Consider the following 14922-nt stretch of genomic DNA (forward strand, 5'->3'; position numbering starts at 1 on the left):
TAAGCACTGCCGTTCACCCACCAAAGAGAAGAGAGAGGAGCAGGAAGTGAACACGCAGAGCTCCCAGGAGCAGCACGGCCGCTCCAGCAACCCAACTTGTTCTGTTCCCTTTGGCAGAATTTTAGGGAGCTGAGAATGAATCTTCCACTCAGCAAAACACTTACCCTTTAAAAATAAAAACAAATAGATGTTTTCTTTCCAAAAGAAACAGAAAGAGCCCTAGCTGGTTTGGCTCAGTGGATAGAGCGTCAGCCTGTGGACTAAAGGGACCCAGGTTTGATTCCTGCCAAGGGCATATGCCTGGGTTGCGGGCTCAATCCCCAGTAGGGGGCGTGCAGGAGGCAGCCAATCAATGATTCTCTCTCATCAATGTTTCTCTCTCCCCCTCCCTTCCTCTCTGAAATCAATAAAAATATATTAAAACAAAAAGAGAACAACAGCCTAAGTGCAAAGGGGCCAGGGGACCAGGGTATGGACTGCAGCACAGACCCCTCGTGTCTAAAATCTATCCTTTGGGTGATTAGAACAAAAGGAGATGTAAGTGGAAGCCAGTCCTGTGTGGCTATGACAGAAGACCCTCCCCTCCCCCCAAGGGCAGCCGGAGCACAGGCTCCTCGGCTCATCACCACTAGAACCTGGTTTTAGGGTAGATGGAGGATTCCTTAGAAGACACACATGTGCTCAGACCTGGGTGGTGCTCAGGCTTGGAAGGGACGCTGGCACTAGCTTCTAACCAAACCACCAGCTCACCTGGATGAGTGGAGCTGGCAGGGTCACTCCTGGAGACCTCAGCCCCGCCCTCCCACACTCCCTCCCAACAGCTGTTTCCATGGTTACATTCTGTGTCCTTCAGAACCCAGTTCCATGGGCACAGCCACACCGTGTCCTCACAAACTGCCATACATTTACCAGAACACCGAGCACTTGTGACCTCTCCCCCAGCACACACACCCGTGCTCATCCTCTCTCCCAGGGGGGGAGGTGGAGGTGGGAGATCTAGGGTGGGGCTGTACCTTCCTCTGGGGCTCGCAGACGTGCGTGTGCGTGTGTGTGGTGTGGATGGTGTGGATGTGAGGCTGAGGGGGCGACAGCTGGGATCGATGCTTCCTCATGCTTATCCCCTTGTCTGATTCTCCTGAGGGGCCAGGACCTGCAGGCGGGACCCTTTTTCAATAACCACATCCTCTGTTGCAATCAGGGGGTTTTAGCATCCCTGCCATGCCCCCTCACGGTCTCCTGGCTGTGGAGTTCCCCGATGACCACCACTCGTCTAGCTTCTCACTCAGCCTCACCGTTACTCCAGCGGGGCCACCACCAAACCTCAAACCCGGAGACTCTTCCAGGGGCCGGCAAACCTTTTCTGGAAAGGGTCAGGCAATCTTCAACTGCAGCACAAAAGCAGCCACACACAACGTGGAAACTGTTAGACAGGACAGCAGTCTCAAGTCTAGGGAGCTCTAAACGCTATTTCTTGCTAGATGTTAAATGTAGCATAGCATTCCGCAGCGAGACCTGTAACCTGGAAGAGACCTGTAACCTGGAAGAGACCTGTAACCTGGAAGAGACCTGTAACCTGGAAGAGCCGACAGGAACTCAGCTGGGATGAAAGCAGCCAACTGCAAAGGACACATCAACATGTAACTGACCAAACAGTGTATCTAAGCCGTGGCTCAGCCCTCCTTTGGGGAGGCTTATGAACATGAATGAGGAGGAGATGAACCTGGCCTCCTTTATTTGCCGCAAGGAACACCTTGTGGCAACCACTTTTGTGACACCCCCTGGGTTTGGGGACAAACTTCATTTACAAAACAGGCTGCACTTGCTGACCCTGCTCTTTACTGATGGGCACTTCCCTGTTGGTACAACTTCCTCCCCTTGTGATGTGATCCCATGTGGCTGCAGGCCAGCCAGGCCCACTCATCCCCGTCCTGGGGTCACACACCTCCTCATTCAGCCTGGATGTCACGGTCCGTTTCCTTCTCCCGCTCAGGCCCACTGTCCCCTTTCCTGTTCCAAAGGCTCCACATGGTCCTGGAGAAGGGCGGTGACTCTTGCTAACGGGGCCATAAATTCCTCCTCTTAAACTTGTTAGGTTTTCCCTGCTGTGTGGTGGCCAGTTCAGTCTGACACTGGCTCCCTGTGGACTGAGCGCTCTTTATCAAGTCTCCTCCGCGGTTCGGTGACACAGCACCTGTTTTTCCTTATGTCTGCCCTGCCCCTTTCTGCCGCCCTTCACATATAATTAGTCGCCAAGGTTTTAAGGGCCTCTTCTTCCTTCCCCAGCTTGATTTCGTCCACTCCCTCAACCTAAACTAGCCTCTTCAGAAACTGTCAAATCTATTCTCTCCAGCCACCACCTTGTCCTGAAGCTTAAGACTTGAATTTCCAAATGCCTAGATAATCTGTTCACTTAGCTCTCCTACTATTACCGCAAACGCCGCATATTCCAACCAAATTCACCTTTCCCCTCAAGCCAGCCCCTCCTGCTGTTCTTACTGCTGATAACGGCACCCTTCTCCTCGTAGTTATTAAGGTGAGAAACCTGAATCACCTTTGCTGCCTGTCTGCCTTCCTCCATCCAAAAATCAGGTAGTTGCCAAGTCTTACCTTGTCCGCCAGCTCCGAATTTTCCCTTAAATGTGCATTTACAGTTCCAGCCCCTCGGTACCTCTCACCCGGGGTATGGAAGACAAGAGCCTCTAACCTTCCCATGTCCCTGGTCAGCTCGGCCTGCTTCTCCCTCTGTTGCCACCTATTACAAGTCCAACCCGTCCTTGCAGATCTCCTTAAATGCTTCCAGCCTTTGAACTCCTCCTTCTCGGCACCTGTTACGCTGCTGACTTTACCTTTTATCAGAGCTATCGGGTTTTTTAAATGGTGCACATAGATTGCAGTATATCTGAAAGGCGATTAACAATATTAGGTTTTCTAGAAATTATGCTCAACTCTCCACTCCCAATATTCCCATGGAGTACTGGTGGGGGTCTGCAGTCGACTCCACAGGAACCTCCCGCATCCCCAGCACCTCAGAGAGCACCTGGCACAAAGTTGATCCCGAAATGTTTGTGGAATTAAGACCATGAACAAGACATCCCCTGACACACTATCCCTTCTCTTCTGGCCGCACACACTCCTTTCCCCAGCGCACTGCTAGGGGCACAGGTGTGCGTGTACAGAGTGGGAGTTGGCTCACAAAAGCTGAATTATGGGGATTTCAGCGCTTCTGTTTAGTTCTTTGACTGACCTTGGTAAAATAACTGTTTCAAAATGGCTGAAGTCAGTTCCTAGCCAAATGTTTTTAGATCTAAACTGCTTCTACTTGGCCAAAGTCTGCAAAACCTTTTAATGTCCATCTATGTAAGAAGAGTAGAGTAAATCACGACACGTTCAGGCTATGGAACAGTACTCACAGGTAAAAAAAAAAAAGTGTTGCGATCTGTTTGTATTCACCTGGAGGAAATTTAGGCATGAGAGAATGTTAAATTAACCAGCAAAAAAAGCAAGCTGCAGAGGAACATGCAGGCTAGAACACCCCGTGTTGTAAACAAAAGAAAAACCCATGAATATGTGCGTGTGTGTGTGCGCACACGCTAGATTAGAATGAGCACAGAAAAGGGGACACATAAATTTGTTAACAATTGCTATTTTAGGGAAAGATTAGAGGGAGGTTATTTTTTCTTACTTGCCCTCCCCAAGTCCCCTGAAAGACAAGCCAAGCCAAACCACCCCTTGAGAACAGCCATTTGCAGAACCACTGAATGGGAGCGAGAGCAAGAAAGTGGGGAGCCACCGCAGGTCGGCCATTCTTAAATCCCTCCATCGCCACTCACCCACTATGGTCTATGTATCATGAAAACGATGTAACAAGCCATTTCATTCACTTCCCTGCAAACCTGCACTTCAATCTAGTCTCATATATTTAGCATCGAGAGATGAGCCCCCACTTTTACTACGTGGGCTCCATAGAGACATATATTGATATGTGTGAAAAACTGCTTTTCCTTAAGTGCCTAATTCTTTTAAAGAAAATATAAATAAATAAAAAAGGAAGATATATATGTATATACGTATGTTTGTGTATATATATATGATCATGGGTATAGTTATAAGGCCATATGTGCTTTGGCTTTATGTAGTCAAAACTCAGAATTATACACTAAAAAGGGCAAGTTTTACTGTGTAAATTTACCTCCATTTTTAAGATATGTAAAATACATATGCACGTATGTATGTATATACACAAGGTGGGCGAAAGTAGGTTTACAGTTGTAATACAAATAAATAATACAAGATTAAAGCCTGGCTGGTGTTGCTTAGTGGTTGAGCACCGACACATGAACCAAGAGGTCACCGGTTCGATTCCTAATTAGGGCACATGCCGGGGTTGGGGGATCGATCCCCGGTTGGGGACGCGCAGAAGGCAGTGGGTCAATGTTTCTCTCTCTAAAATCAATAAAGACATTAAGCCCTAGCCGGTATGCTCAGTGGATAGAGCGTCAGCCCTCGGCCCGAAGGGTCCCGGGTTCGATTCCCGTCAAGGGCCAATGCTCTATCCACTGAGGCAAACCGCTAGGGCTGTCCTTTTATCTTTGTGGGTGTTTTTTTCTCTCTCAGAATAAAGCTAAAGGGACGCATACAGTATATACGCAGTTTTTTGCTTAGCACAACGCGTTTGAGATTCACCTACACTGTTGCATGTGTCAGTCCTTCCTTTCTTTTTTTTGGCCAAGCAGCAGTGCATTACATGGATGCATGCCACTGTGTGTGTCATCACCTGTGTAAGGACATTTGGTTTTCCAGTTTTTAGCGACAATGAATAAAGCTGCTATCAACTTCCTCCTAAGGGTAAGAAGGGTGGTTTTCATTTCCCAGACGCCTTCAGGAGGTGCAGAGGATGCAGAGGATGCTAAAATGAAGCCTGTTGTCCAGGGGCTCCAGGAGGGGTGCGGGCGAGCACCCGAGGTCCAAGCAGAAGGGGAGGCGGCTTTGCCTGGCCCTGGGCTCCGGCCTTCCCCCCACAAGCCTCTTCCTCCCACGGCCCCGCACGGCAGAGCTAGTTACCCCGACAGACAGGACTACAATAGCCGTTCTGCGGGGCAAGAGCACTCACTCGCTCAGGGCGCACGCTCACTCTCGGCGCACACTCGCTCACGGAGCACTCTAGTCACCACTCTAGTCACCGACTGAAACGCGGGCGGTGGGCCCACGCCGGGAGCTCGGGCCGCCCTTACCTGCCTCAGGTCCATGGCGCCCCCCGAGGCATGTCCAGGCAGCGCGACCCTCCCCCGGGTGCGTGGGTTTCCAGGGGCCAGACTTCTGCTCGAGGCTCAGCAGGCAAAGGGGGCCTAGGGGCGCCCGAGTAGCCGGACAGGAAGCTCCTGGGCGGGGAGGGTGAGCGGGTTGAGAAATGGCTCCGGTTCAGTTTCACTTTCGTTTCCCCGGAAGGACAGCCCCTTTGGAAACTTTGGGCAGCTCGGGGGCGGGGCTCGGGCAGCTCGAGGGGCGGGGCTCGGGCAGCTCGGGGGCGGGGCTCGGGCAGCTCGGGGGCGGGGCTCGGGCAGCTCGGGGGCGGGGCTCGGGCAGCTCGGGGGCGGGGCTCGGGCAGCTCGAGGGGCGGGGCTCGGGCAGCTCGAGGGCGGGGCTCGGGCAGCTCGGGGGCGGGGCTCGGGCAGCTCGAGGGGCGGGGCTCGGGCAGCTCGAGGGCGGGGCTCGGGCAGCTCGAGGGCGGGGCTCGGGCAGCTCGAGGGGCGGGGCTCGGGCAGCGCTGCCTGCGGCCACTGGTTTCGCGAGGATCACAGCCTAATCCCTCCTGGCAGAACCGGGCAGGGTGCTGTTTCTTTAGGAAAACAGCTGTAAATACCGAGCGCAGGATGCCCCCGCCACCCTCTCAGGACGCCAAGGGCTGAAGCAAAGGAAAACAAAGGCACCAGGAAAGAGGCGGGGCGCAGTTCAAATGGCTGACGTCCCTACTTACTCCTGTTCCTTGAATATTATAGAGGACAGGAGCCAGCAGGAAACTGCTATGAACGTCCTCCTGCGGGCAGAGAAGGGTGGTTCAGAGGGAAGCCCTCTCCATGCATACATATCCCTTTACTCTTCACAACAGCTCTGCGGGCAGGCCTGAGTCCCACGTTACAGATGCGGAAAACCAGCTCTCCAGGTCTGACTGTGGTCACACTCGCTGGTTACGCTGTGACTTTCTAAAAGTTCACTGTTATCTAGAGCAGTGGTTCTCAACCTCCCTAATGCCGCGACCCTTTAATACAGTTCCTCATGTTGTGGTGACCCCCGATTTCATTGTTATAAATTGAATATAATTAAAGCATAGTGATTAATCACAAAAACAACACGTAATTACATGTTTTCCGATGGTCTTAGGCGACCCCTGTGAAAGGGTCAGTCGACCCCCAAAGGGGTCGCGACCCACAGGTTGAGAACCGCTGCTCTAGAGGCAGCAATTCAACTGGTTTCATGATCATGCTATGCGTCTGCTATTTTGTTCAAGATTCTATCGATCAATTCTAGTGCTCAACACACCCTCACCTGTGAACATTTTCTTTTTCTGTGTTTAATTTTATCCCCACTGCTTTTGAGATTTACAAGGCATTATTCCCTTTAGGGCAGTGGTCGGCAAACTGTGGCCCCTTGAGTGTGGCTCTTCCACAAAATACCACGTGCGGGTGCGCACATACAGTGCGATTGAAACTTCGTGGCCACACTCAGGGGCCAAAGAGCCACATGTGGCTCGAGAGCCGCAGTTTGCCGACCACTGTTTTAGGGCATTATCACCAGCAGATGCCCTTCTCCACTGTCCTCTTTTTTTAAAAAAAAAATAAATAAATTTTTATTGATTTCAGAGAGGAAGGGAGAGGAAGAGAAAGAATGAGAGAAGGAATCAAGGGTGAAAGAGAATCACTGACCGGTCATCTCCTCCATGCTCCCTCCTAGGGATCGAGCCCACACCGGGAATCGAACCGTGACCTCCTGGTTCATAAGTTGAGGCTCAACCACTGAGCCACATCGGTTGGGCTATATATCTGCCTTTAGAGCTACAGTCTTTTCTGGGCAGGGAATATGTGTCACATTCCCATATCCCTGGCATTCGACTTTCTAAATAAACTTCCTCTTATAATTTGAGTTTCTTGGTTCTGAATTCTTTCTTTGCTGAACTCGAGTACCAAGGTCTGGTAACATTCTGGTGTCATTTCACCACTAACAACAACCGAAATGTCTATCAAAAATAAAATGCATAAATGATGGCAAATGTCTATGATGGAATCCTATATAATAAAAGGCTAATATGCAAATAGACTGACCAGTGGAAAAACCGAACAACTGATCTCTACGACGTGCGCTGACCATCAGGGGGTGTGCGCGGAACATGGCAGGTGTTGGCCGCAGCGGGATGGTGGAGGTGAGCGGGGGTGCCAGACCAAGGCGGGGTGCCGGTGGCTGTCATGGGGTGAGCCTCTGGTGGTTACTGAAAATTCCTTGCTCCTGAACACTGTGTTCTCACCCGGCGCTGCACCTGCTGCTGGCACGGGGGCCGCCATGGCACCTGCTGCCGATGCCTGGCGCTGGCCCCGATCGCTCGGCGCCTTCAGTGGGTGCAAGTGGCGGCTGCCGGCCCTGATCGTCCCTCAGGGCTTCTCCACCTCCCCGTGCTCCTGAGGGGTGATCGGGGCTGGCAGCCGCCTCTTGCACCCACTGCCGGTACTGGCCCCGCTCACACCCACAGCCGGTGCCAGAGCCGCTGGTTTCACCCACTGCCAGCTGCTGGCCCTGATCACCCCTGAGGGCTTCTCCACCTCCCCCTGGACCTAAGGGGCGATCGGGGCAGCAGCTGCTGCTTGTACCCGCTGATGGCGTGGACCAATTGGGGCCGGCACCAGCAGCGGGTGCGACTGGGGCTGACGCCATCAGTGCGTGGGAGTGGTGGTGGTGGGAGCGGGGCTGCTGGCAGATAGGAGACTGGGGCTGGAGCTAGGTGGGGGTGCGGAGGATGGGCCGAGACCTGCCTCTGTGCCCACCACAGTCTCGTGGCCCACAGTTCCTTTCAAGGTGCATGAATTCGTGCACTGGGCCCCTAGTATTATATAGCACCAAAAATGGAAGAACTAGAACCACATGCAACAAAATGAGCAATCATCTAAACATGATATGGAGAGAAACCACAGACATATTATATGGTTCCATTTACATAAAAGTCCCAAACCCGGCAAAACTGCATAAAAGACAGGATGGTGGTTACCTGTAGGGAGGATGGGTTGGGGGGTTGACTGGGGAGGAGTGTGCTGGGTGCTGGTGATGTTTTAGCTCTTGGCTTGGGTGGTGATTAAATCTATGGTTGCTTTCCAGTGGTTCAAGTTATACACTTACGCTCTAAACTGTACATCACAATTTGTAAGGCGAAAAACAAGAACAAACCCCCACTGTAACCATTCCAGCCTCTGTTCCCACATTCTATTTTCCATTTAAGTCAAATGAGTTATGTCTTACCTCTCCTTCCTTGCCTCGGGGCTGAACAATTCCACAGCCCTTAATCCTCCTACAAGAATGTTCCAGAAAAGTCTTAATCACTGCTGTTGTGCAGGGGAAAGTGCACGGCTGCTGCCCCCATCCCTTTTAAGCAGATGGAAAATTTGTTTCCTAAGCAGAGGGTCAGTTTGTTCCTTGAAAGAACAACTACTCTTGTCATTTAATCTTAGCAGCTCAAGTAACTGTGGACAGTCTTATTCATAAACATTTCATCCACCCCACCCCCCAGTAATTGTTTCAGCTCCCACAGGGTTGGGAGGTAGTGACATGGTGACATAAACCTTCGTGCTATTCTATTGCAGGGACTTGATGCATCGGATGAAGCTCTTTACACCCAAAGTAACAGGTTGATTAGAGAAAATTTCAGAAAATAGAGACAAGCAGTCAAAATGATCCCTACCCCTTCCCTGTTAGTTCATCAGTGCCTTCCCTTCCTGTGTTCCCTGCGCATAGTGGCACCAGGCGCACGCTGGTGCTCCTCTCCTGATGTGGGGGCTCACCTCCCAGGGGGTCTGAGTGCCTGCTGTCCCGCTGTGCAGGAACCGAGGGCTATCTGCTAACCACCACCTACATGGCTAAGAGTTCCCATCTTGAATGAGGTGCGCATAAAAAGCCCTCACTGGCAAGCAAGGCTTTCGCACAGCACGGCGAGCTCTGGCTCCATGTGAGCGAGCCTTCAGGGCCCTGGACTTCCCCGGTCATGGAGGACAGTATCATCTGGCTACTGAGCTGGTTTTAGTTTCCAATTCCTGCTATTCTTGCCTTTTCACTACAAGTAACTGTTGCTCTGGCTTGTTGTGGCTCTTGTTTAATCGCGCTGTGTGCAGGGATGAGCATTTACAAGTCTTTTCAGTCTACAATTTCCTATAACCAGACTACTGCACATATGGGCTACATCCAATCTATCTCCCTATGGTAACGCAGATGTCTGCAAACCCCTTCAACATTTGCTCATACAGTGATCCTGTAACAGAAATGTATTGCCTGCGAATACATGCTACTAAACTTGCAACATATTATCAAAAAAAGTAAAAAGTCACTGTAATTTTTAATTACCAGGCCATTGTTTTAGAAAGGATATGCACATAAATAAACTCACGTTCTTATATTTAGTCCTACGAAATACATAATAAGCAATTTGTAGAGTTGCGAGGACAAATTTAATGGCTTCCTTTTTTTGTTGTTTCTTTTCGCCTCTTTATCGTTGGGTTTTTATTCCACTGCAACAGCTACTGCTACATCAATATAATTTCAAAATCTCAGGGCCTTCCCATAGTAACCCCATTTGCTTTGATAAACTGTGAGGCTTTCTGCAGACAGACTAGTGAGTTGCCTAATTGGCTGAGTAGAGCTCCACAGCTGTATTTATGCTGATATATATACTCTATTGATGTTAATGATTAGACCGACTTTTTTTTTTTTTAGACTGGCTTTTGACAAGAAACAAGAGATGCCTCAGGTATCCCCAGAAGAAACAGATCTCCAAAAGTGGTTAAGTGCCTGTACCCCAAATTATCCGATAAATGAAAAAAGAAAAGTGGTATTTTGTAATTATCTACTAGAGGCCTGGTGCACAAAAAATTTGTGCACTGGGGGGGGGGGATCCCCTCAGCCCGGCCTGTGCCCTCTCGCAGTCTGGGACCCCCTCGGGAAATGTCCACCTGCTGGCTCAGGCCCGCTCCCTGGGGGATTGGGCCTAAGCTGGCAGTCAGACATCCCTCTGGCAGCCTGGGAGCCATCGGGGGATGTCCACTTGCCAGTGGGGAGCAGACCTAAGCTGCAGTTGGACATCCTTAGCGTTGCTGAGGAGGCAGGAGAGGCTCCCACCACCACCGCTGTACTGGCAGCCATCAGCCTGGCTTGTGGCTGAGCAGAGCTCCCCCTGTGGGAGAGCACTGACCACTAGGGGGCAGCTCCTGCATTGAGCGTCTGCCCCCTGGTGGTCAGTGTGTGTCATAGTGACCAGTTATTCCCAGTCGTTCTGTTAGGGTCAATTTGCATATTACCCTTTTATTATATAGATAGAGGCCTGGTGCATGGGTGGGGGCCGGCTGGTTTGCCCTGAAGGGTGTCCCGGATCAGGGTGGGGGTCCTGCTGGGGTGCCTGGCCAGCCTGGGTGAGGGGCTGATGGCTGTTTTCAGGCTGGCCAAGCCCCCCAGCGGAGACCCTCACCCCATGAGGGTGTGACCAACTGGGTGAGGGGCTGATGGCTGTTTGCAGGCTGGCCATGGCCCCCAGCCACCCAAGCTCCTAGTGGAGGCTGGCTGGAAGCAGGTATCTGGGATTTATTTATCTTCTATAATTGAAGCTTTGTTGCTTTTAGTGGAGGCTACAGCTGGCCAGGGCAGGCGGGAAGTTTGGCTTCCTCCATCGCCAGGGAAACCAAGCCTCCTGCTTGCTCCAGCTCCCTGCCGCCATCTTAGTTGGGTTAATTTGCATATAGCTGCTCTGATTGGCTGGTGGGCGTGGCTTGTGAGTGTAGCAGAGGCACGGTCAATTTGCATGTTTCTCTTTTATTAGATAAGATAAGCAACCAGGCATTGTGATAGTAGGTATCTATAATAATAAAAGTGTAATATGCTAATTAGACCAGATGTCCTTCTGGAAGACCTTCGGGACAAAGCTAGGGCTGCGAGGGAAGCCTGGGTTCCTGGTGCCAGAGGGACGCCGGTGCTGGCAGCCGGGGGAAGGAAGGCCTACTCTTGCACAAATTTCGTGCATTGGGCCTCTAGTTATCATATATTAAGGCTATCATATTAGTAATAGTGTCAAAACAATACTAACAATGGCTAACAGGCCACTGCTGAATATTTTACATTAAGTTTAAACAGTTAATGTACACTTAGCCTCATAATAACCCCACAAGATGACCCTGCAACTTGTGGTTTTATGCATTAAGCTCTGACACCCTTCACCTGCCCTCCTATGCTAGGTTGGTCTGGCATATACCACCTGACTGCCCTCTAGTTCGGCTCTGACCAGAACAGAGAGATTCTGCTGAGTCAGGGTCCAAAGGGGGGCCTCCCACTCACTTTTTCCTTCTCTCCCTCTTCTCTCAGACCCAGCCTGTGAGTGGCTGGGCTGAGTCCCACCTTCCTTCCAGGGCAATGCTCCCAGGTCCACACTTGTAGGAAGCAGCGGGGACGCGTGCAGCCTGTTGCAGGCAGGCCTGCCGGCAGCCGCTGCCCGAGTTCTGCAGTGCTTTCTAGGGAAACAGGCCGACTTTACCAACAGCTAACTGCAGAAAGCCAATTTCCCAAATGGCCAATTCTCTAAATAATCAATTTACTAAGCAACCAATATGCTGCATTAACTTTTTTCTCACAGCTCTCGTCTTTGTCTTCCTTTTTTTTTTTTTTAAAAAAAAGGCATTTTAGGATTAAAATTTTTTTCCCTTTATTGATTTTTAGAGAGAGAGAGGAAGAGGATAGATAGAAACATCATTGAGAGAGAAACATCACTGAGAGAGAAACATCATCGATTGGCTACTTCCTGCACAGCCCCCAATGGGGATTGAGCCTAAAACCTGGGCATGAGCCCTGATCAGGAACCGGGGAATGGAACCAGGGACCTTCTGGTTCAACCGCTGAGCCATACCAGCCAGGCTCGTCTTCCTTTTTTCAATTCTGTCTTCATAATAGTATTGGAGGAAATGTACGCCGCCCGTCTCCCTGTTGCTGGAGAACTGGAAACTGAGTGGAGACCAGGGGACAGAGGGGTGAGGTTGAGGGCTCCTGCAGAACTGATTCTCTGGGCACTGACCCAGAGCCATTTCCTGGTGTTTACAGTCTTCTTTCCAAAGGGAATGAACAAGGCTCTGCTATTCCTAACATCAATCTTTTTTTTTTGGTTAATCCTCACCCAAGGACATTTTTTACATTGATATTTTTAGAGAGTGGAAGGGAGGGTGAGGGAAAGGGAGAGAGAGAGGAGAGAGAGGGAGAGAGAAACATTGATGCGAGAGAGACACATCCATTGGTTGCCTCCTGCATGTGCCCTAAGGGGGGGCCTGGGATGGAACCTGCAACCATATGGTGCAGCTCTAACCACTCAGAACACTGGCCAGGGCCTAACACATATATTTAAAAGCATTACCTCCAGCATTGGCAAGTCCACAATAACTTGCATCTACACACACAGAGGAGAAGGCGTGTGAAGACAGTGCAGAGAGATTTGAAGATGCTGCCCTTGAAGACTGGATTGATGTGGCCACAAGCCAAGTAATGCAGGCAGCCACCAGAAGCTGGAAGAGGCAAGGAACAGATCTTCCCTAGCAGAGCCTCTGGGAGGAGCACAGCCCTGTGACACCTCAATTTGGCCCAGTGATACTGACTTCTGTCCTCCAGAACATGAATGGCTTCTGGACGAAGCCGGGGCTGCAAGGGAAGCCGGTGCCGGCAGCCAGGGGAAGGAAGGCCTACTCTTGCACCAATTTTGTGCATTGGACCTCTAGTATGTACATAATGTATAAAGCCCACATACTTAGACAAGATAGTACACACATACACAGTGCTCCTGTGGGTCAGCAGTAGTTTATCTTTTAATCCTCATGACCATCTTATGAAAGATATGCACGACTACTGTCCCCATGTTACAGAAGAGGAAACTAAGGCAGAACAAAGCTATAGAGGTTGTTCAAGGTAACAGTTGGCGCTTTGACTCCAGAGTGGGTGCTCTTGGCCGTGGCACTGAGCTCCCCACTGAAAGTGCAGTCAGTAAAAGGCAATCCACAAAGAGGAAGCACAAACGCCCATCAAACATTTGGTGAGATGTCCAATCACACTAACAATTAAGGCCACGAAAAGGTGATATTATTACATTTTCATTCAGAAAATCAGCAATTAAAAAAATGCAATTTCTCAGTGCCAGCTGGGGGTTCCATAGCTGCCTTCACAATGGAATCTGCACTCTAGGAACCCACCTGGCCCCCTCCAAAATGTTCTCACACACGACCAGGTTACCTCCCATCTCCTTTCTGTAAACCCATTAGTGGCTGCCCATCGCTCTCTGGATAAAGGCTCAAGTCCATAACAAGGTCTGCAGTGTGCCCCCACTCCATGGCCACGCCTGCCCTAATCACACTGCACAAAAGGCACGTCCACCCGTTTGCCCAACAGCCACAGAGCAGTCCTGTGGCCTTGTAGGAAGCTTTTTTCGTAATCCTTAGCACTAGCTGTAGTGACACGTCTGTATGATCTTTTAAGTTGTAGTGTCTTTCTTTCCTGAGCAGAACAAGTCTTGTAACGCCATGACCCAGAACAGTGCTTTGGCTGTAGACGGTACTCATCAGCCCAGCTGGCGTGGCTCAGTGGTTGAGTGTGGACCTATGAACCAGGAGGTCACTGTTCGACTTCCAGTCAGGGCACATGCCTGGGTTTCGGGCTCGATCCCCAGTGGGAGGGCATGCAGGAGGCAGCCAATCAATGATTCTGTCTCATCATTGATATTTCTATCTCTCTCTCCCACTCCCTTCCTCTCTTAAATAAAAACAAATATATATTTTAAAATATAAATACATATTGCATAAAACTTGCCCTTACGAAGCTCAGTATGGTAATAGAAACAGTCATGTAAACAAATTAAAATATGATGTGATGAGACCACAGGATACCACTTCCCAACTATCAGAATGGCTAAAATAAAAAACTCGAGATAGCTAGTATTGGTCAGGATATGGAGCAACTAGAACTCGTGCACACTGTTGATGGGAATGTAAAATGGTACAAGCAACGGGAAAACTGCTTGGCAGTTTCTTCTAAGGTTAAATACATAACTACCCTACGACCCAGCAACTGTACACCTGATACAGAAAAATGAAAAGAAATGGCCATAAAAAGATGTACAAGAATTGCCATAGAACCAGGAGTAGGAGAAAGGGAATGGGGAGTTGCTTTTTAATAGAGACAGGGTTTCAGATTTACAAGATGAAAAAGTTCTGGAGATGTTTCACAATGTGAATAAACGTAAAGCTACTGAATTGTACCTTAAACATGGTTATGATGGTAACAATAATAATGTTCATAGAGCTTTATTCTTAACTAGAGGCCCTTTGTGCATAGTGTGTGTGTGTATGTGGAGGGGGGGGGGTGGCGTGTGTGGCAGTCCCTCAGCCCAGCCTGCACCCTCTCCAATCTGGGATCCCTCTCACAATCCAGGACCGCTGGCTCCTAACCACTCACCTGCCTGCCTGCCTGATTGCCCCTAACTGCTTTCCCCTGCCTCCCGCCGCGGTGGCTTTGTCTGAAGAATGTCCAGTCTAATTAGCATATTACCTTTTCATTAGTATAGATAGCCTCACATTGGAAACAAACCCATGTCCATCAACTAACTGATGAATGAATAAACTATTGAGGTAAATTCATGCAGAAGATACTGACACATGC

At 50.1% G+C, this 14922-nt stretch overlaps 1 protein-coding gene across 6 annotated transcripts in view; it reads right to left on the reverse strand.

Annotated features, from left to right (window-relative positions):
- Positions 1 to 14922, reverse strand: part of ADAR (adenosine deaminase RNA specific) — a 38439-nt gene that overhangs the window by 16409 nt on the left and 7108 nt on the right. For 2 of the 6 annotated variants that reach the window (XM_070396753.1, XM_070396752.1), the window contains exon 1: positions 5232 to 5416. The exons of 1 other annotated variant lie outside the window; for it this stretch is intronic. In XM_070396753.1, the coding sequence (XP_070252854.1) occupies positions 5232 to 5246 (15 nt within the window). In that variant the 5' untranslated portion in view covers positions 5247 to 5416. Of the gene's footprint in view, positions 1 to 5231; positions 5417 to 14922 lie in introns of those variants that run through there. 3 more of the 6 variants (XM_070396751.1, XM_070396749.1, XM_070396750.1) reach the window with 2 other exon arrangements.

Source organism: Myotis yumanensis, unplaced genomic scaffold (genome assembly GCF_028538775.1).
Source record: "Myotis yumanensis isolate MYYU_CA2020_CCGP unplaced genomic scaffold, mMyoYum1.0.hap1 SCAF_17, whole genome shotgun sequence".
Classification (NCBI taxonomy): Eukaryota; Metazoa; Chordata; class Mammalia; order Chiroptera; family Vespertilionidae; genus Myotis; species Myotis yumanensis.